The sequence below is a fragment of the Bos taurus genome, chromosome 29 (assembly GCF_002263795.3).
Source record: "Bos taurus isolate L1 Dominette 01449 registration number 42190680 breed Hereford chromosome 29, ARS-UCD2.0, whole genome shotgun sequence".
NCBI classification, from domain to species: Eukaryota; Metazoa; Chordata; class Mammalia; order Artiodactyla; family Bovidae; genus Bos; species Bos taurus.
Window position 1 is genome coordinate 5,883,562 of NC_037356.1, and position 16,510 is coordinate 5,900,071.

The following is a 16,510-nucleotide window of genomic DNA, read 5'->3' on the forward strand; positions in this document are numbered from 1 at the left end:
ATGCAACTGAAATGCTCAATGCAAAAAAAGATTTAGAATTATATAATAATAATGTTCTGGAAATAAAATCAGTCACATATGTATTTTTAAAGTAATTCTTAGTGTCCACATTATGAAAAGTATTTAAAATATTTGAAATGAATTTCAACAATATATTCAAAAATTATCATTAAAACATAATATTGAAAACACCAATGAACTGTTTTACATTCTTTTTTTATATTAAGTTTTTGACGTGCAGCATGCATTTTATAGTAACAACTCAGTTTATTTCAGACTAGTCACATTTCAAGTGACTGAAACCTAAATGTGGCTACCCTGTTAGACATTATTGTTGTTGTTCAGTCACTAAGTCGTGTCTGACTCTTTGGGACCCTATGGACTACAGCACATCAGGCTTCCCTGTCCTCCACCATCTTCTGGAGTTTCCTCACATTCATATCGAGTTAGTGATATTATCCAACCATCTCATCCTCTACTCTCCCTTTCTCCTTTCGCTTTCAATCTTTCCCAGCATCAGGGTCCTTTCCAATAAATCAGCTCTTCATATCAGGTGGTCAAAGTATTGGAGCTTCAGCATCAGTCCTTCTAAAGAATATCCAAGGTTGATTTCCTTTAGGCTTGACTGGTGTTATCTCCTTGTAATCTAAGGGACTCTCTAGAGTCTTTTCCAGCAACTCAATTGGAAAGCATCAATTCTTTGGCATTCAGCCTTCTTTATGGTCCAGCCTTCTTCTTTTTTTTTTTTCCTTTTATTTTTTTTATTTTATTTTTAAACTTTACATAATTGTATTAGTTTTGCCAAATATCAAAATGAATCCGCCACAGGTATACATGTGTTCCCCATCCTGAACCCTCTTTATGGTCCTTCTTTATGGTCACATCTGTACATGACTACTGGAAAAACCATAGTTTTGACTACAGGGACCTTTGTCACCAAAGTGATGGAGTTAGACAAACCATTTGTTACTTGGGAGATACCTTATTTTCAAACCCTCAGTTGACAGAACAATTTAAAGTTGTCTCAGGAAGACAGAATGGACTGGACCCCACTATCTCCAGCTCCATATCAATAAATGAGCATTATAAACATTTTCATGTGATAGTTTTAGACAAAAAGTAAAGTCAGCTAGGCTGTTTGCTTTATAAGAGAGAACTCACTGGCGACTGTACTTAGTATCCTAATGTCCACCAGTGAGGATCTTTATCTCCTGGATAATGTCAATTGTATTCTTTAGCCCTTTTGTAGAAGTTTCAGACTACACTATTCTTATGGTATTATACTATACTTTTAAAGAAGATTAGGTTATCGTAGGTATAAACACAAGCTGAAATCTTTCTGATTTATACAATGACCTAATTTATTTAAGGCAACAGCTACCTCTTCCTGCAATCCTCAACCCAAGAACAGTGATTGTTTTGTGTATCTGTAGTTCTTACATTCTTTAAGCCTCCATTTACCTTATACTAGACAATACTTTGCAGCTCCAGTGCTATTATAATTAATCATTCTTTATGTTAATGTTACTTCTTTACATTTCTGTGTGGTTTCTCTGCCTTGACTGAATGCATTTAATGGATAAGTGATATATCCATGCAAGGGAGCGCTCTATGTCAGTGAAGTCTGATGACCTACAGCCACAATAATACATGGATGGATGAAATGTCAAGAGTGAGTAAAAAAAACAAGTTATAGTGAAATATATGGGGTACAATTTTATTTTCAAAAATTCTAAAAATACACAAAGTCAAACACATGTATGGAATAAAGCAATGTATGGTAAAAGCATAAAATTCAAGAAAGTGAGTATCTCTGAAAGAAGGGGAAGGCATATGGTCAGCAGTACATGGGCGATCCAAAGATGTTAGTAATGTTCCTTTTCTTAACCTGGTTATTGGAGGAGGTTTACAAATGCTTACTTTGCACTGTACATATATGTTACATATATCCTTTGGTATAAACAACATATTTGCTAACTTTTTTAAAAAACAATTATCCCTTATTTTATAGAGGGACTATATATTTACCTTCGGATTTCCCTGGTGGCTCAGACAGTAAAGAATCTACCAACAATGCAGGAGACCTGGGTTCAATCCCTGGGTTGGGAAGATCCCCTCGAAGAGGGCATGGCAACCCACTCCAATATTCTCCCCTGGAGAATCCCCATGGACAGAGGAGCCTGGCAGGCTCCTGTTGCAAAGAGTTGGACATGACTGAGTGACTAAGCACACATATTTACCTTCAGGGCTTCCCTAGTGTCTCAGCAGTGAAGAATCCTCCTGCCAATGCAAGAGACACAGAAGACACAGGTTTGAGCCCTAGGTTGGAAGATCTGCTGGAGAAGAAAATGGCAATCCAGTGCAGTATTCCTGCCTGGGAAATCTCATGGACAGAGGAACTTGGTGGGCTAAAATCCATGGGGTTGCTAAGAGTCAGACATAGCTTAGCAACTAAATAACAATAATAAAACAAAACATTTAACTTCAGGGTGACTAGACCAGAGTTGCCCAACTACTGATCGAATACAGCAATCCTCTCAGCCCTGGGAGGCCAGGCAGACAGAGGGCCGGGCTTGAAGAAGCCCTGTGGATTTTCCCCTGCGTTCTGTAACAAACTGATGCTTTCTACATGTGCAGTGACAGGAATAGATCTGGAAGTGTTGAAGGAGACATGATTCTCTGATAACGCCACCTAAGTGTATTAAAATTTTAGGCACTTATTTTCATCATTTAGTTCAACCTCAGAATAACTTTCTATAATTTTAGAAGAAAAATATCCATCTTTCTTATTGATCTATAAGAAGAAGAAAAGAAACACCAAGGTAGATATATGTATCTGTCTATACCTATGTATACATATGTACACAACTTTACTTTTCAGTTTATCAATTCATCCAACATGATTCTTTCTGATTCATCATTCCAATTCAGTATGCATTTTACAAAGAAATTTCTTAGGCGACTTCTCTCAGAGTCCCTGCTGCAGCCTGCACGGTGAAGGCTGCAATAGAAATCTGTCTTTTCACTTCTTCCCAGGCCTTGGATGGGTCCACTCTGTTTTCAATATCAAAGAGAGCATCGTAGATCCCTGGGAACGACTCCCCCATGTACTTGTTGTGGCTGCTTGGAGCATAGATGATATGCCTGTTGATAGAAACAGTTTGCTATCAGTTGCTCAAATTACATATACAAGGGAAAAACAAGGGCGCTCTACAATTCATGGGTTGTATAATTCTAATTGCCACTTATCAACTAGACTTCCAAGTTCAATCTCCAAAGACTATGAAGTATGTGGTAATTAACTATATTTTTACTTTAGACAATGACTTAAAGTGGCTCAGAGCAACAAAAATGATGACAATGATAGCAACAGCAGCTTGTAACCTACTATGTATCACACTTGGCATTAAATTATTAACCTATAATTTTTCTAAAGGGTTTCCCTGGTGGCTCGGTGCTAAAGAATCTGCCTGCAATGCAGGAGACTGCCTGCAACACAGCAGCCCCGGGTTTGATCCCTGGGTCCGGAAGATCCCCTGGAGAAGGAAATGGCAATCCACTCCAGTATTCTTGCCTGGGAAATGCCACTGACAGAGGAGCCTGGCAGGCTACAGTCCATGGGGTCGCAAGAGTCAGACATGACTTAGTGAGTAAACCACCATAAGTTTTCTAATTCTTGAAAATAAATTCTACAAAATTGATATTAGCATCTTTTTTTTTAAATTTTATTTTATTTTTAAACTTTACATAATTGTATTAGTTTTGCCAAATATCAAAATGAATCCATCACAGGTATGGCATCTTAAAGAGGAGGAAATTGAGGTCTGGGAGATGAAGTGATGAGTCTTAGTGTATACTGTAAAGAAGTGATGACTTCAAAATACCATTCTATCTTCTGAAATGCAGCACAATAGGGTCTCATTTGTGACCCACACAATCAATTACTGTATGGGCCTCCCTGGTGGCTCAGAGGTCAAGCATCCGCCTGCCATTTCAGGATACGTGGGTTCAATCCCTGGGTTGGGAAGATCCCTCGGAGGAGGGCATGGCAACCCACTCCATATTCTTGCCTGGAAAATCTGTGGACAGAGGAGACTATGGGGCTGCAAAGAGTTGGACACGACTTAGTGACTAACAACAGTAACGGCAACCTGTCACTATGCTTTTCTCCTACTTAAAGAAGAAGTCATGCTGCAATACCCAGCATCAAGCCAGAATGATTAAAAACAGTTTTGTAACATTCAACATGCCCTCGGAAGAAGGTGCTGTTTTACTGAAGGAGCTAGTGAAAGTGAAAGCAAAGGTCATTCAGTTGTGTCCAACTTTTTGCAACCCCCTCCATGGACTATGCAGCCCATGGAATTCTCCAGGCCAGAATACTGGAGTGGGTAGCCTTTCCCGTCTCCAGGGGATCTTCTTCCAGCTGAGCCACAAGAGAAGCCCAAGAATACTGGAGTGAGTAGCCCAGCCCTTCTCCAGCAGATCTTCCCAACCCAGGGATTGAACCGGGGTCTCCTGCATTGCAGGCGGATTCTTTACCAACTGAGCTATGAGGGAAGCGTGTATAATAACCCCGGAAGAGAAGGACAAGTTCCACGATTAAAAGGCAAAGAAGGAAAGGGGCACAGTGCTGCCGCCAGGGGGAGACCATTCACTCCATTTGGATGACACCCTTGGTCTCAATTCCAATTCTTCACAAATAATCCCTGCACACAAAGATGGGATCGTTTCTGGCTGGTCAATGATCTAATTCTTTCTGAATTCTTAGTAAGATCAACCTGGGGACAGTTGATGGTTATCAGAAATAATTAATAATTATCAAAAATTAGGGGAAAAACTGAGTATCAACATTGTAAATAAGTATATATTTATTATGCCTTATGTATATGCTGCTGCTGCTGCCAAGTCGCTTCAGTCATGTCCGACTCTGTGCGACCCCATAGATGGCAGCCCACCAGGCTCCGCCATCCCTGGGATTCTCCAGGCAAGAACACTGGAGTGGGTTGCCATTTCCTTCTCCAATGCATGAAAGTGGAAAGGGAAAGTGAAGTCGCTCAGTCGTGTCCGACTCTTAGTGACCCCATGGACTGCAGCCCACCAGGCTCCTCCGTCCATGGGATTTTCCAGGCAAGAGTACTGGAGTGGGGTGCCATTGCCTTCTCCTATGTATATGCATAAATACACATTTAAAATAAAATAAGAAGGGGCTAAAGTTTATGTATACCAAAGCAGAGATTTTTATTTTCTACTTCTGACTTCCTCAGTCTTCTAAATTTCCTACAATGAGCATACACTCTTTTATATACAGAAACAAACAAAAAAGATAATAAAAACCTGTAGTAATCATTTTATATAAATAAATAATATTTACCATTTACTACATATGTTTTGGAATTTTTCATTTGTAAGAAATCAAATACATTATTGCCACAATGCAAATAATAAGAAAAAAATTTTTTTAAATGAAGAGCCATATTTTTATCCTTACCTATAGAAAGGCCTGTCTGGTAATCCTAAAGGATCAGTAAATGCTCGTTCCAAAAACATCAGTTGATCATTCATAATTCTTAATAATATGGGGCTAGAAAAGGAAAGGCATAAGTTGCAGCTTCACAAAAATAGGTGCACTACCCAGCAAACTAAACATTCAAAACAAATCTAAACACAGCTAATTTTAAATTCCTATAACATGCAAATTAAGAACAGTAGCATGCATAGTTATATTTCTTTAAATCCCATAAAGTAATATTCTGCTGAGGCTTATAATTAGGTCAGAAATAAAGAAACAAATATCATATATTTAATGCATATCTGAGGAAACTACAGAAATGGTACAGATGAACATATCTGCAGGGCAGTAATAGAGAGTGTAAGGAATGAAGTGTGGACACGGGCATGGGCAGGAAGGCATGGATGAACTGGGAGATTAGGACTGACATATATACACTGCCATGGATAAAACAGACAGCTACTGGGAACAGCTACAAAGCACAGAAAGTTCAGTTCAGCTCTCTCTGCTGATCCAGATGGGTGGGACGGGAGCCAGGTTGAGAGGGAAGTCCAAGAGGGAGGGGATATATGTATACATATAGCTGATCCATTTCTTTGTACAACAGAAACTAACACAACACAAAACTGTAAAGCAACTATACCCCCAATTTAAAACACAAACCAAAAAAACCACTGAAAATGTTCAATGTGCCAATGGAAAAAACTATAGTAATTTTTATTTACAATGAAATAACTAACTATAAACCTAGGTATTCAAATAATAGGCAAGAGTTTTTCATTTTAAGTATCCTAATAATCTGTTCATAGAAGTCATTTAAATATTGAGATGGATTAGTATATTAATATTTAGTAGGGTGCCTAGAAAATTATATTTACCAAATGATGGCTAATAATATTTTATTGTTTTTAAAGACAAACCTACATGAACACAGGGATGTTGCTTATTTCATCCTTTCAACGATATTTGAATGCCTGTTAGGTATCAGACTCTTCCTGCTTACAGAGTTCACATTCCAAAGTGTGCAGGAGAGTGTTACTGTAATAAAAATGCCTCAATATACCTGAAAATTTACTAGCAATCCTGGAGTAGGGCAGCAACATGTTGTTAAATTCAACATATTTTCATAATTTAATTAACTAATGAAAAATAATCATTACCATAAGGAATCAAATTACTTTATATAAAAATGAATTATCTCTAGCTTTGTAATGTCTTAGTTTTAATAAGAAAACTATGTGACCATTATTATTCTGAATGTTTATAAACTATATTCCTTTTAATCATTTGAGCAATCCTTCAAGTTATGCACGAATAGCAGCCCCATTCCACAGATGAGATATTCAGATTCATTAGAGAAATAACTTGCCCAAGTTCACATCTAGAAAGTTTTAGAGTGAAATAGGAGCTCACTGGGATGGTGGTAAAGGTAGTACCAGGTGGTACTAGTGGTAAAGACCCCACCTACTAATGCTGGAGATGTAAGAGACATGGGTTCTATCCCTGGGTCAGGAAGAGTCCCTGGAGGAGGGCGTGGCAACCCACTCCAATATTCTTGCCTGGAGAATCCCTATGGACAGGGGAGCCTGGTGGGCTACAATCCATGGAGTCACACAGAGTTGGATCTGACTTAAGCGACCCAGCAGCAGCAGTAGGAGGTCAGTACTATTCCTTCAACTGCAGTATGTCAACATAAGGCAAATCGAATAATTAAAGGCCACAGAATTTGGATATGAGCTATTTTCAACATTCATTTATTTAGCATCAAGAACTCAGGTTAAGTGATAGTATAAAGGTAAACCGTGGGCACAGACTTTACCTGTGAACAGTCCACATTAACTAATAAAGAGGAAAATTGAATGAACCATAACTTCAATAAGGTATCACAAGTTTCTGAACCAAATTCATTAAGCATTGCTAAGAACACAGAAACTCATGTGGATACACACACACACCCCATTCGGATGTTCCTTGTTCAGCGCAATAAGTCACTTGAGTTGTGTCTTATTCTGTGCGACCCCATGGGCTGTAGCCTGCCAAGCTCTTCCGTCTATGGGATTTTCCAGGCAAGAATACTGGAGTGGGTTGCCACTTCCTACTCTAGGGGATCTTCCTGACCCAGGGTTCGAACCTGAGTCTCCTGTGTTTCCTGTCTCCTGCCTTGGCAGGCAGATTCTTTACCACTAGCGCCACCTTGCAGGGTTCAAATTAAAACATCCCTGGGAGGTAAATGCTCAGAGCACCAGACTTAAGTAAACAGGATCTATTTCCACCAGAAGTATGCTGGCCTCCCTACAGAGACTGGAGGAGGCTAGGTCTTGAGGCTGAAAACTATGTGACCATAAAGGTACCAAGAAGTCAACACTCTGTTTTCTTCAATGGGTTAAGACATTGATTGAAGAAAAGCAGGATTCAAGAAGTGTCTCTTCCACAGATTTCAAAGTTTGGTTGAGAAATTCTGCATCCACCTGAATTTATTTTAGCCAGCATTTACTTTCGTTATGTACAAACCACGGCTCCAGGTGTTTCAGGGTATGCATACATAATATAGAGATACGAATTGTACCTTAACTATCATTTAGAGATGGTAAGACAAATCCAGAAATACTCAAGGAAGTGAAAGCCCAATGTGCTAGATTACCATGCTATGCCATCAGGCAGTTCCCCCACAAGGAAGAAACATCATTTATTTAATGACAGAAAATCAGGCAGTTCCCCCACAAGGAAGAAACATCATTTATTTAATGATAGAAAATCAGCTTTATAGACTGGAGTGGGTTGCCACTTCTTACTCCAGGGGATCTTCCCAGTGTTTGACATTACTCTAAAATTTATTTATCATTGGTTATTTTTACTTAGATAAAAATTTGAAAAGAATTATAAAGTATAAGGGAAAAGAAATCTTCACATTCCCCCAAGGATAACATGATTATTATACTAATTGCTTTCTTGTAATATTTTCTGTGTATTCAAAAAAATAGTGTATATGAACAATTTTATGACCTTTTTGTTTGCTTAACATATTATTATATCTTAATAAACTTCTTTCATAATTATCAATTTTAATGTTTACAAAATGTTTAAATTGGTGGACATACGATTGTTTAGTAACTTCTGTCCTTATAGGTATTAAGGCTGCTTTGAGTTATTTGATATTATAATTTGAATTTTTCTATGAGAAGCCATTTCATTCCCTCAAACTTGAGACCCTTTCCTGAAGGAAAAAATTTCAAGAAATAGAAATACTATGGCAGAGTGTAAGAACACTGTCATTGCTCTAGAAATTGTAACAATATGTATTTATGTTTTTTAATAGCTTAAAGCAATAGCAATTTCAATGCTATCAGAAAAAATAAAGCCCAAGAGTATCAGCTTCAGTGTACTGCCTGCAGCAATTTGCACAAACAAATTTTAAATTGCTACTCACTTGATATGAAAATAATACATTTTCGTTTGTGGTTTTGGAATTGCTAGTAAGTTTGAATTTTTTTTTTTCTATTTCTGTATAGATGATATGTTATTTTTTAATTCGCTTGTCAGTATCAATATTTCCCACTTTGTCTTTTCGATTCTCTTATCAGTTTTCAAAAACAAATTTTTATAATATTTGTATTACCCCCATTCATATTTTCTGGGTCTTTATTACCCACCATCCAAACTTTCCAGTCTTTTGTCTTTGATTTGGATTATTAGTTTTCATATTATTAAACATTTTAATATTCTCAAATCTGACTACACTGTCATTTCTAAACTTTGAATCTCATTTCTAAGATATTTCAATTTTTATTAAAAAATTGTTCTATACCTGTTGTTTATCTTTGTGTAGAATGTGAAGTGAGATTTTGGATTCACTTTTTTTTACCAATTCCTGAAAGAGCTTATACAATATTATTACTTAATACTTTTCTCCTTTGATTTTAATGTATCCTTTATTACAAATATTTCCTTATATATCACTGGTCTAACCTTTCATCTGTCTGTACTCTCTCTTTCCATGTATTCTTGCATCAGTCCCCAAGGATTTGATATTTGTATCATCATTATGTATTTAACTGGTATTCACTCTCAAAATTCTACTTTTTGGAAAAAAATAATGGCTTTATCTTATTTGCTATTCTGGATATAGAGAATTTTTCCAGGTGGCAGTGGAGATTATGAAGTGTTTGTGGGAGTAATGACATTAAGAAGAGGGAAGAAGAAGGTGTGTTTTGGGAAAAGAAGAGTTTGGTTGAAATCTGATGTACAGATATTTAAACAACAAGAAAAAAAAAACAAGAAAATTATGGGGACATATGGTGAAGGACTCTTCAACGTTAAGGTGGGAATTTTGTTACTACTACTCAGTTCATAGTAATGGAGGTACCAGCATTCTCAACAGCACATATGTAATCTGAATGTCAAAAATATATCTTTAAGAGATATGGCAGCCCAGTGTAGGCTGTGTTAGAACAGAAAGAAAGCAGAAAAACACTTTCCAAAGATAGTTCAACAGTAAGACATCAACTAGTATTTCTTTTTCATTATATACAGTGAATGCAGAGCATATATATCTGTCTCTCTGTATATATGCAGAACATACTTGTTTTTATCCAAGTCTTGCAGTCTCTCACTGAAATTAGAAGCAATCTCTGTAAAATTCTTCACTGCAGAAAAGAGTGAATCTAAAAGAGAAATTAGAAGCTAATGAAATGGCATTGCTCTATAGTTTAAACAAGGGGAACCATACAGGAAGCTGTTCCTTTTTGTATTTAACAAGGTAAGTATATTTTGTATATTGCAAGATAGGCATCAGTGAGACAGAGAAAACATTTATATGCATAAAATATTTGATCATGTGGAATAGCAATAAATAATAAATGGACCTAAGGTAAGTCATTACATTTTAGATTACAGATTGAGAGTTTTGAAAGAGCAAAGGTAGCATACCAAATGACACACTGTATGTTTTCATTTCTTGTGGATGCTTCATTGAAATATTGTAGATGTTATCAGCATACTTTCTTAAAACAACAGCATAATCTCGACAGTCGAAGGGCAGCACTATGGAATTGGCTATTTCGAAGATGATTCCACCTCGAACCTGGGCCACAGTGAGGTGATACTTAAATGCTGGATCGTAAAATTTTTCCACTAATTCATACGTTTCATAGATACTATGATACAGTGGATAGCTGCTGAATGTGCTTGTTTCCTACAAAAAAAAAAAAAAAATCCAAAATGTATCCCTTGTAAGATAACTTATATAAATGCATAGTATCACAGTTACTGTTAGTAAGACTGTTTTTGTCAGTAATGAATAAAGGAAGTATCTAAGTACTTCAATAAGCCACTTACTAAATGTTTATTATTATATTATTAAAACCTGCCCCAGGTTTTCACTAGTAAAAAAGTATGTGTATATAACATAAACAATACTGTAAAAATGATCTTGGAAGAAACCTAACATTCTTGCCTTTTAGAAAACAGGAGATGTAAAAATCTTCCTCAAATAAAGACAAGATAATGCTGCATTTGTGTGAAAATAATTTAAGAAGACGGAGAATTGTTAGAGGCAAGAAAATAAGCATGATATATTATATAGGGCAATGGTGCAAATTGTTTACTGACTGAAATTCCTTGAAAGAGTAATTTTCTGACAAGCAGTGTGCTGATGAGTGAGAGTCTAAACAGTGAGGGTTCAGTAGTAGATCTGAAATCTCACTAAAGAGAGAAGTAATGCTCAGACGGTTATAAGAATACAAGAACATACACAATAGGCAAGAGGGAACAACTTTTCAAATTCTGAGTTGCTGATTTATGCCTTTTGCCCACTTTTTAAAGATGCTTGCCTTTTTTTTAACTGATATAATAGAACACTTTATATAGAGGTGTATTGAGAGTGGGACTCTGGAATTAGCCTGCCAGAGTCTGAATCCAGGCTTCAGAACTTATTACCCCAAATAACTCTGGCAGTTTATTAACCCCAGAATTACTAACCTTTCTTGCTGCAGTTTTCTCATAAGAAAATGTAGCTGATATTTATTTACGTCTGCCCTCAATACCAACCCCAGTGGTGAGAGATTTTCTGTCTGGGCAGAATAACCAACCCAAGACAAAAGACTACAGATCCTCAGTGTTAGCTGTCTCCCACCGAAGCAACTAGAAAAGGCACTCCCAGTCCCTCTCTTGTGAAGCTTCCCCTTCAACAGGTACCACCCCACATACGAGCTTTCTCTAGTCTCACTCCCATACAAGAGAGATAGCCAAAGATGGCCAGGCATTTGAAGACAGCTTTTAACTTGAAAGTTATAGATGCAGCCTGCAAGCTAGAATAAAATCATCTCAGAGTAAGGAGGTACTACGGGGAATGGAGGGAAACTTAATTAAAAAATAAATAAATGAATGGCACAGTTGAAGAAAACATTGCAGAATGTAAAAAAAAGACACAGATACGAATGCAGGAGAACAGATAAAGGCATTGGAAAAGAATCCCCCAGAGCTAAACAAATTCATAAGAGTTGAGAAAGAGAAAAGAGGGAATAATCAAAGAAAAAACATTTCCTCTAACTACAATCCATAGGTTTCCACAACAAAGGGTATAACTTGTGCCCAGTTCACCATATTAAACTATGACATAATACGCATTTGTTCACCAAGGGCAACACAGTCATAAAGAGTAGATACTAAAATTTTCCTTTCAAAATAAAAAGCAAGAAACAACAGATCAGGGAACAAATAACATCTCTCAATAGGCTGGGAGACAATAAAGCAATAAGATCAAAATTCTAAGGGTATGGAATTTGCAACAAAATTTTTCTTCCTAAATTATTGAAGAATTCTGTGTAGTGTAACAAGCATGCAAGGTTTAGCTTTTGTTCACTCTTTTCAAGAAATGCCTGAAAGATGTGATCAAAAAAAAAAAAAAAAGAGGTAAGTAAGAAAAAGGAAGACATAAAATCTGAGAAACAGAAAATCCAAAGTATAAGTGAAATGAAGATGTTCTCAGCTTTCTTTTAAAATTTAGGCAAGAACTGTGCCACAGGCAGAAAGAATAACCAGAGAACCCAGAGGAGCAGAAGAGCCCCAACAGGGAAAATGAACTCTGCCAGATCACCTGATGAGTTTAAATATACTAGAAGTTTGTAGGTACATGGAGGGAAAAAAAATGCCTTCTAATCAAAAAGCATAGCACAAATATGATATTGAAAACAATGCCATGAAGGTAAGTATTTGGGCGTTGGGAGAGGATGTGATATAAGAGAACTGAATGCCTAGCTTCCCTAGAAAGAAGTAAATGGATAATACCTAAAACTGAAAAAGAAAGAAACAGCAGAAGTATATGATTGAGTGAAGTGAGTGAGTGAAGTCGCTCAGTCCTGTCCGACTCTTTGCGACCCCATGGACTGTAGCCCACCAGGCTCCTCCATCCATGGAATTTTCTAGGCAAGAGTACTGGAGTAGGTTGCCATTTCCTTCTCCAGGGGATCTTCCCGACCCGGGGATCGAACCCAGGTCTCCCGCATTGCAGGCAGATGCTTTACCGGTCTGAGCAGACAGACATCAGAAGAAACCAATTAAAAATGGGAAGAATTCTAAGTTGCTGAACAAAATCAGGTATGTAGCGAGCATGGTGGTTAAGTCACTCTTTTTTGATCCAGAATTATTTGTTTAGCTAAAATATATTCATAATTAATCCTGAAGAACTTATTAATAGACTTACCCAATCTTTAGTATACCTTGCTCTGCCTGAAGCAATTCCAAGTCTTTGGAAGAACACTTCAAAATCATTTCCAGATCCTAATTTGCTAATCCTTTTAGAGATAAAATACAGGATTATTTGAGTAACTTCTTCATTGACTACAGATCAAAATGAATTAAACTAAATCTCCACTCAATACTATAAATACAATTTTTAGATATATTGCCTTTAGAGAAGCAGCAAAAAAAAAAAAAACAGGGAATGTCATTTTTTATCACAAAATATCTACTTCCCAGAAGACTATTTTGGGGAGGGGTTATCATTGTTCTTTTGAGTTTCTGGACCCAATTCCAACCTGTTTATGTGGGGAGGGGAGGGTTTCCCACACTGACAGCACACAATTCTCCAGGACACCACCTGGGTGTTCTACAATTCAACTCAGTTCTGACACTGCCCACCTGGAGTCAGGTCCCAGACATGAAGGGCTTGCCACCAGAGACTGCCCCACCCCCCAACTCAGAATCCTGTGCTCCTGACCAACCACTAGAGAGGAAGGTCCCACAAACCCCTCCTTGGATTGGCTAGAGCAGCTCATAGAACCAAGAGAAGCATTTACTTACTAGATCACCAATTTATTGTGGAAGATTGTAACTCAGAACAGCCAGATGCAAGAGATGCATAGGATGAGGTACGGGAAATGGGTCAGAACTCCCAACCCTGTCCAGGCTCACCACTCTTCTAGCATCTCCACATGTTCACCAGCCAGGAAGCTCCCCCAAACTCTACAGTTTTGAGGTTTTATGAAAACCTCAGTACATGGTCATGATCAGTTAAGTTATTGGACACCAATGACTGAGTCAACCTCAGGCTGCCTCCCTTCCAGGGATGTTGAGGGCCAGATTGAGAGTTACAACCCTCAAATCACTCGACTGGTTCTCCTGGCAACCAGTCCCCACTTTTAGTGTGGGTCTATGTGACCTCATTAACAAAACAAAAGATACGTTTGTCCCTCTCACCTCTTAGAAAATTCCAGGGATTTTAGGAGCTCTTTAAGAGAATCAAGAAGAATTGTATTGCACTATTAAAAATTCTTGAAGTTGGAAAGTATTTTCCTTCACTGATTTATTTTATTATCTTTATTTGTTGTACATGATACAGTTAAAAGAATCAGGAAATTTTCAGATAACTCAGATTTAAATCCTATCCTTAAAAATTTATTTATTTTTTATCTTTTTATTTTTTTATTTTTTAACTTTACAGTATTGTATTGGTTTTACCATATATCAACATGAATCTGCCACAGGTATACACGCGTTCCCCATTCTGAACCCTCCTCCCTCCTCCCTCCCTGTACCATCCCTCTGGGTCGTCCCAGTGCACCAGCCCCAAGCATCCAGTATCATGTATCAAACCTGGACTGGCAACTCATTTAATATATGATATTATACATGTTTCAATGTCATTCTCCCAAATCATCCTACCCTCTCCCTCTCCCAGAGTCCAAAAGACTGTTCTATACATCAGTGTCTCTTTTGCTGTCTCGTATACAGGATTATTGTTACCATCTTTCTAAATTCCGTACATATGCGTTAGTACTCTGTATTGGTGTTTTTCTTTCTGGCTTCACTCTGTATAATAGGCTCCAGTTTCATCCACCCCATTAGAACTGATTCAAATGTATTCTTTTTATAAATCCTATCCTTAAAAATTTAAATTATTCATACTGTTATCTTAATCTCAAACTACTGAGATATTTATTCCTCATCCCTTGCTTGTGAAGATATGGCTAAACCTGATATGATGCTTATATTCTTCTCAGAGTAACCAAAATATTGCATGATGTTCAGATAAAAGGAAATTTATTAAGCAGCAAGAGGACAGACTTAGGCACCATGTGCATAATCTATTCAAAAGAAAACCACATTTTGATGGCCTACAGATTTAATTTCAAAACATATATCAATACCTTGTAAGCAGACAGGGTAGGGGGTCCCTAGAACAAGAGAACTAGGTTTGGCTTTCTTGATATAAGACAACTCGCTTTTGATCTAAGCTATTTTGTGATAAAGCCCTGGCCACAATGCTTATCCCTGAACAGGTCTCAGTAATAAATGATTTTAAGGCAACAAGAAAATTTAGGAACAAATGACCTGGGCAAGAGAAGTAACAACAGCAAAGATAATAAGCCTGTTGTAAAGACTTTCAGTTCAGTTACAATGGTAAATATTAGCCTAAAGAACATTTTTGAGCTGTTCTGCAGAACATAAACCCCTATGTGTGCTCAACCACCAGATCAGCCGGGAATGATGATGTTAATCTTTTCTGAACTCAGTCAACTAAAGTTTGGACTTTTTCAAATTTTGTCCCAATTTTATTATGAATTATATTCTGCTGAAGCCCCTTTATGAATATGCATGTACTCTTAGCTTAAAACACCTATGATTTTACTGTTCAGGGAGATACTGCTTTGGGAAAGAACCCCAGTATTTTTGAGGCTACCATGATGGCTCAGCGAGTAAAGAATCTGCCTGCAATGCAGGAGACACAGGAGATGCAGATTTGATCCCTGGGTTGGGAATATCCCCTGGAGAAGGAAACAGCAACCCACTCTAATATTCTTGCCTGGGAAATCCCATGAATAAAGAAGCCTGGCGGGCTACACCCCCGCAGTGGGTCACAAAGAGTCATATAGGACTGACTAAGCGCACCCAATGTTTTCCAAACTTGCTGCAAGTAATTCATCCTTCCATCTCCAGTTCTTTGACTTGGTTGTGTCTTTTGGCTCTACACCCCTTGAGAGGCAAACCCAGTTTTCAGGTAACAATTTTATTTGTGAACCTAAGCATTGCTTAATCTTTATCAGATGTTAGAGAATTTTAAACTTTTATTATTTATTAAAAGAAGCTATCCTTTATTTTTGACACAATTCCCTACTAAATTCCATACAGAGTTCTATTTGTTTACCTTGGCAAGTCACTGAATTCAGGGGAAGGACTTTTTTCATTCCAGCTCTCAAAAAGAGACTTGCCTTCAAAACCTTCATCAGGACTTCGGAGCTACATGAGTTAAATGGGGGGAAAAAGAGAGTATACTTATAAATCAGATGTTTCAAAATCTAAATACCTATTAACCAGGGAATGAGTAGTTAAATCATATTAAGGAAAATATGAGAAGTAATTCATACATTAGCAGTCATTAAGAATTACAGCACTGAGTTTCTGATGATATGGGAAAATGTTACTATATATAATACACCTATTATAAAAAAAATACATGAGTGTATGGAAAGAAAGGGTACACCAAATTATTACCAAGCCATTAAA

The 16,510-nt window shown here is 37.3% G+C and overlaps 1 protein-coding gene across 2 annotated transcripts in view; it reads right to left on the minus strand.

Annotated features, from left to right (window-relative positions):
• Positions 1 to 1,696: 1,696 nt before the first annotated feature.
• FOLH1 (folate hydrolase 1) overlaps positions 1,697 to 16,510 on the minus strand; it is a 72,692-nt gene continuing 57,878 nt past the window's right edge. The window contains exons 14-19 of one of the 2 annotated variants that reach the window (XM_024987022.2): positions 16,152 to 16,243; positions 13,209 to 13,299; positions 10,436 to 10,700; positions 10,089 to 10,170; positions 5,489 to 5,581; positions 1,697 to 3,144 (exon numbers count right to left, since the gene is read on the minus strand). In XM_024987022.2, the coding sequence (XP_024842790.1) occupies positions 2,955 to 3,144; positions 5,489 to 5,581; positions 10,089 to 10,170; positions 10,436 to 10,700; positions 13,209 to 13,299; positions 16,152 to 16,243 (813 nt within the window). In that variant the 3' untranslated portion in view covers positions 1,697 to 2,954. 2 annotated transcript variants of the gene reach the window in all.